At 39.9% G+C, this 6,000-nt stretch overlaps 1 protein-coding gene across 1 annotated transcript; it reads left to right on the top strand.

Annotated features, from left to right (window-relative positions):
* Positions 1-1,518: 1,518 nt before the first annotated feature.
* LOC125079120 (olfactory receptor 52J3-like) lies at positions 1,519-2,460 on the top strand. The gene has a single exon (XM_047692528.1). It carries the CDS (start codon positions 1,525-1,527, stop codon positions 2,458-2,460), a length of 936 nt encoding a protein of 311 aa, XP_047548484.1. The 5' UTR covers positions 1,519-1,524.
* The last annotated feature ends 3,540 nt before the right edge of the window (positions 2,461-6,000 follow it).

Here is a 6,000-nt window from a genome sequence, read left to right as displayed (position 1 = left end):
CGGGGCCATAGACCTTGGGGTCTTAGCAAAAGACCTGCCCCTCATGAAGCACACTACCAACATTTAATGAGTTCATTGGCTATTTTTTGTTATAATAATGATGCAACAAATGTATTTACACAGAAAATGTATAAGCAGAGAACACGAAGAGAGGGCGGAAAGAAGGAAGGAAGGAAGGAGGGTGGAAGGAGGGTGGAAGGAGGGTGGAAGGAGGGAGGTTGGGAGAATGAGGGAGGGAAGGAAGGAAGGAGGCAGGGTGGAAAGACAAAATAAGGAACAAAGGAAAAGACAGATCTTAACTACAGTGTGGTAAGTAAGGAGCATGGATTTCTTAACCCTGATGTTGACCACCATCACTGTCATTGGAAACACATCTTTACCCCTCAAAGTTTCTCCTTTCAAAACATCTTTTCACTATTCTTTCCCCAAACCCGTCCCCCAAACACACACAAGGATCTGTAGAATTGTTGGCTATCCAGAGACATTCTTGAGAATTTGGCAACCAACAGAAACCTTGGAGTTCCTTATTAAGTTAATTCCCATCACAATGCTATAAAAAAGAGATGCGTTTCTCTCCTGGAGGTAATTTCCAGCTGCAGTATTTTACTATCTTTGTGTGTCTCTTTTCAAATCTGAGGCACAGTACAGTGTGCAGTGTGTCTACCCATCTTTGTGCAACTCTTACTATATTATATCTTAATATATCTTATTATATCTGAGATTCAGCACAGCACGTCTGTGGGGGACATATGAGTAAACATGGAGGGATGCAGTAATGAAGCACAGTTTTTCATTTTGGATCTGGTTTTCTAAATGTGTATCAATGTATACTGAATACTGAACAAAGTGGTTAATGAAATCTTGTATTTGCTATCATTCTATAGCTCTAGGTACACTTAAATTCCTTTTATATTGTTATATTCTGTGTGCAGTTGTCTGTACTGTTGCTTAGTGATTTTGTGTTGATCTGTTTAGGTAAAGTGAACTTTGTCTTCAAAGAAGATTGATATTTCAGTATAAATAAAGTCCTTTTATGTTTTTAAAATTCGATCCAGTTTTTATTTGGGGTTTCAGCAAATGAATATAAGATATTATTGTCCAAAACGTGAGAGGGAGGGAGACCTTTCATAAGGTTATGTTCCTTCCATTTGAAGAGTGCTAAGTCAGTTCCTGCATACTACTTTGAACTCAAGCTTTAGCATTAGATTTCTGTTTTGTTTTGTTTTAGAGAGAGAGAGAGAGAGGGAAGAGGAAGGGCAGAGGGAGAAGGAGAGAGAGACTCTTAAGCAGGCTCCATACCCAGCCTTGAGCACTATGTGGGCTTGATGTCATGACCATGAGATCATGACCTGAGCCAAAATCAAGAGTTAGACATTTAACTGATTGAACCACCCAGGCCCCCCAGCATTAGCTTTTATAATAAGAAAACTACAGATAAAAATTAAGCCTACTGGAAAGTTTTGAGATATACTTTTGTTTTTCCTTCTAGAGTAGTCAACTACTTCTCATCTCATCTGTGGCAAGATGTTCCACACAAACACTTCCACTTTCCACCCAGACACCTTCTTTCTTACAGGCATCCCAGGACTTGAGAGTTCCCATGGCTGGATCTCCCTGCCTTTTTGCTCCATTTACTTAATGGCTCTGTTGGGCAATGCTACGATTTTGCTGATCATCTGGTCTGACTGTACCCTGCGGGATCCTATGTTCTATTTCCTAGCCATCTTATCAGCCATAGATCTGGCCCTCTCCACAACCTCAGTGCCCAGAATGCTGGGTATCTTCTGGTTTGATGCACATGAAATTGGTTTTGGAGCCTGTGTGGCTCAGATGTTTCTGATACACACCCTTACAGGAATGGAGTCCACTGTTCTGCTGGCTATGGCTTTTGACCGCTATGTGGCTATCTGTGTGCCACTCCACTACACAACCACCCTGACACCCCGAGTGCTAGGAGGCATTGGTGTGGGTATTATCATGCACCCTGTCCTGCTTACATTGCCCATTCTTTACCTAACCCATCGTCTACCCTTCTGTGAGACTCAAATTATTGCTCACTCCTACTGTGAACACATGGGCATCGCCAAGTTGGCCTGTGCCAGCATTCGAGTTAATGCCATTTATGGGCTTTTTGTGGCTTCCTTTCTTATTTTGCATGTGGCATTGGTTGGAGTCTCTTATGCCTACATCCTTCGTGCAGTTTTCCGCCTCCCATCTCAAGAAGCTCGTCACAAAGCTCTGAGTACGTGTGGGTCACATGTTGGGGTCATGTGTGTTTTCTATACTCCTTCTCTCTTCTCCTTCCTCACCCACCGATTTGGCAAAAAAATTCCCCGTTATGTCCACATCCTGGTTGCCAATCTCTATGTGGTTGTTCCACCTGCCCTCAATCCTATTATCTATGGTGTGAGGACAAAGCAGATTCGTGAGTGTGTGATCCGTGTTTTCACCTCAAAATAGAATCCCTTGTTTCCTTAGTTCTTGAGGACATGCACAGAACTGAAAGAAGTTGATTTTGACCCAACTCTATGTTGATTATCTTTTTAAATGCTCCTCCTGTCAAGAGATCCTCCAGCTCCTAAAGGAACAAACTTTGGAGAATGCTTTTGTTCTTAAATCTCAATGTTTCCTCTCCCAGTTGGTGTTGAGTGCTTATTCCTTTGAATATAGGGTTCGACTACAGTACGGATAACAACCAACTGAGAGCCTTTTACCTTTAAAGTGTGGAGATCTAGTGAACCTCCATCTCTCTGTGTTTGAAAATAGGATAGTATTCCAGCTGGCACACTTAGTTTAAGGTCAATCGCCATACTTTCCTGAAAAAAAGAAATAAAACAGTTAACAAAACCAAAAGACAACTGACAGAATGGGAGAAGATATTTGCAAATGACATATCAGATAAAGGGCTAGTGTCCAAAATCTATAAAGAACTTAGCAAACTCAACACCCAAAGAACAAATAATCCAATCAAGAAATGGGCAGAGGACATGAACAGACATTTCTTTAAGGAAGACATCCAGATGGCCAACAGACACATGAAAAAGTGCTCCATATCACTCGGCATCAGGGAAATACAAATCAAAACCACCATGAGATATCACCTCACACCAGTCAGAATGGCTAAAATTAACAAGTCAGGAAATGACAGATGCTGGCGAGGATGCGGAGAAAGGGGAACCCTCCTACATTGTTGGTGGGAATGCAAGCTGGTGCAACCACTCTGGAAAACAGCATGGAGGTTCCTCAAAATGTTGAAAATAGAACTACCCTATGACCCAGCAATTGCACTGCTGGGTATTTACCCTAAAGATACAAACGTAGTGATCTGAAGGGGCACGTGCACCCGAATGTTTATAGCAGCAATGTCTACAATAGCCAAACTATGGAAAGAACCTAGATGTCCATCTACAGACGAATGGATAAAGAAGATGTGTTATATATACACAATGGAATACTATGCAGCCATCAAAAGAAATGAAATCTTGCCATTTGCGACGACGTGGATGGAACTAGAGGGTATCATGCTTAGCGAAATAAGTCAATCGGAGAAAAACAACTATCATATGATCTCCCTGATATGAGGGAGAGGAGATGCAACATGGGGGGTTGAGGGGGTAGGAGAAGAGTAAATGAAACAAGATGGGATTGGGAGGGAGACAAACCATAAGTGACTCTTAATCTCACAAAACAAACTGAGGGTTGATGGGGGGAGGGGGTTGGGAGAGGGGGGTGGGGTTATGGATATTGGGGAGGGTATGTGCTATGGTGAGTGCTGTGAAGTGTGTAAACCTGGCGATTCGCAGACCTGTACCCCTGGGGATAAAAATATATGTTTATAAAGCTGTAAAAAAAAAAAAAAAGAAAAGAAAGAAAGGATGAATACCCAAGTTTTGTAGCAACATGGACGGGACTGGAAGAGATGATGCTGAGTGAAATAAGTCAAGCAGAGAGAGTCAATTATCATATGGTTTCACTTATTTGTGGAGCATAACAAATAGCATGGAGGACAAGGGGAGTTGGAGAGGAGAAGGGAGTTGAGGGAAATTGGAAGGGGAGGTGAACCATGAGAGACTATGGACTCTGAAAAACGATCTGAGAATTTTGAAGGGGTGGGGGGTGGGAGGTTGGGGGCACCAGGTGGTGGGTATTGTAGAGGGCACGGATTGCATGGAGCACTGGGTGTGGTGCAAAAATAATGAATACTGTTATGCTGAAAAAAATAAAAATTAAAAAAAATATATATGTTTATAAAGCTGTAAAAAAAAAAAAAGAAAGAAAAAAGAAAGGATGAATACCCAAGTTTTGTAGCAACATGGACGGGACTGGAAGAGATTATGCTGAGTGAAATAAGTCAAGCAGAGAGAGTCAATTATCATATGGTTTCACTTATTTGTGGAGCATAACAAATAGCATGGAGGACAAGGGGAGTTGGAGAGGAGAAGGGAGTTGAGGGAAATTGGAAGGGGAGGTGAACCATGAGAGACTATGGACTCTAAAAAACGATCTGAGAATTTTGAAGGGGTGGGGGGTGGGAGGTTGGGAGCAACAGGTGGTGGGTATTGTAGAGGGCACGGATTGCATGGAGCACTGGGTGTGGTGCAAAAATAATGAATACTGTTATGCTAAAAAAATAAAAAAATTTAAAAAAAAATTTAAAAAAAATAAAATGTGAATTCCAAAAAAATAAATAAATAAATAAATAAATCTGAGTGTAAAATAAGTAAGATCCTCATAGATTTCTGTTAAAAACTTAAATGTATCTGATTTCACTGGGGACAATCCTGGGATATTTAGTGTAGTTTTAAAAAATGACTCCAGCTTTTACCTTTCATTTTAGCATCTTTCCTCTTTTTTTTCATAATACCTTTTAGGTACTATGTGCCCTCACTGTGCCACTACCACCCTTTCTTAAGAAGCATGAAATGAATGTACCTGAAAACAATACTTGTGTTAAGGAATGAAAATCCTTATTTCTAAGAAAGCTTGAATGTATAGAATTCTAACAGTGGTTTTCAGTTATGTTTCATTAGAATGTTTCCTTGAAAGTGTATATGTTGTGTGTGTGTGTGTGTGTGTGTACATGTTAAGTGTATTTAGACAAACTTCTGTCTAAAGCACATTTCTGGCTCTCCAAAGCCCTCCTTCTTTGTGTACTGCAACATACATGCATCCTTTGTGACTTCAGGCTTTGCAAAAGTAGATGAATCTCAGACAAGTTCAGGTAGAAAATAAATTTTCAAAATCTCCTACTTTTACAAGAATTTGTTGCATGTCCTTACAAGTATTTTCTGTAATCCTATAGGGATGTATCTCCTCCATGATTCCTGGGCATCAAAGATCTATTATTCTTCCTGAATTTGTTGTGAGCAGAAACTGATGTGTACATAAAAAATCATGAGACAGAACATAAAAGCAACTGCTCAGGAGGCTAGGAATGAGTTTCCTGATGTCATGTTTGCCATCTGATGGTACAAAAATGACTGTACAACTCTGCAACATGACTGAGCCAGAATATGTACCTTCAGGGTTTGGAAGTATGGAAGGTTATCTTTCAGCAAGAAGCATGGACTAGAGATATTGATGAACACTTTCTGAAAGGAATTAATGGAAGGTGAAACAGGGATATCTAAATATAATTGTCTAAAGAACTTACTTCCTGGGAGCATCTTGAGCCCATTAAAAGCTCTTTTCTCTTAAAGACAGAAAGATGTACATTCTAAGTTATCAATGGCTTCTTTTTTCAAAAGAACAGCAACAGTGTTCCTCCCAGTGTTTTCCTTAATTTCGATGTCATGTTTCATTTTAAGCACAACTCAAATTTAGTAATATTTAAGAATAAAATTCATAAAATAAAGATTGATATCTTTCCATTTATAAATTATTTTTATAAGTTGATTTTAAATTTCCTCCATTATGAGGTCCCCTATCTTGAAAGCCACACAGGATTACCAACAGGATTCCTCAAAGAAACTAAATTCAGTATCCTACCTTTTGAGGGAA

The sequence above is a fragment of the Lutra lutra genome, chromosome 10, assembly GCF_902655055.1.
Source record: "Lutra lutra chromosome 10, mLutLut1.2, whole genome shotgun sequence".
In the NCBI taxonomy this organism is placed as follows: domain Eukaryota; kingdom Metazoa; phylum Chordata; class Mammalia; order Carnivora; family Mustelidae; genus Lutra; species Lutra lutra.
The sequence above is the reverse complement of the archived record's forward strand: the minus strand, read 5'-3'. Positions and strand labels throughout refer to the sequence as shown.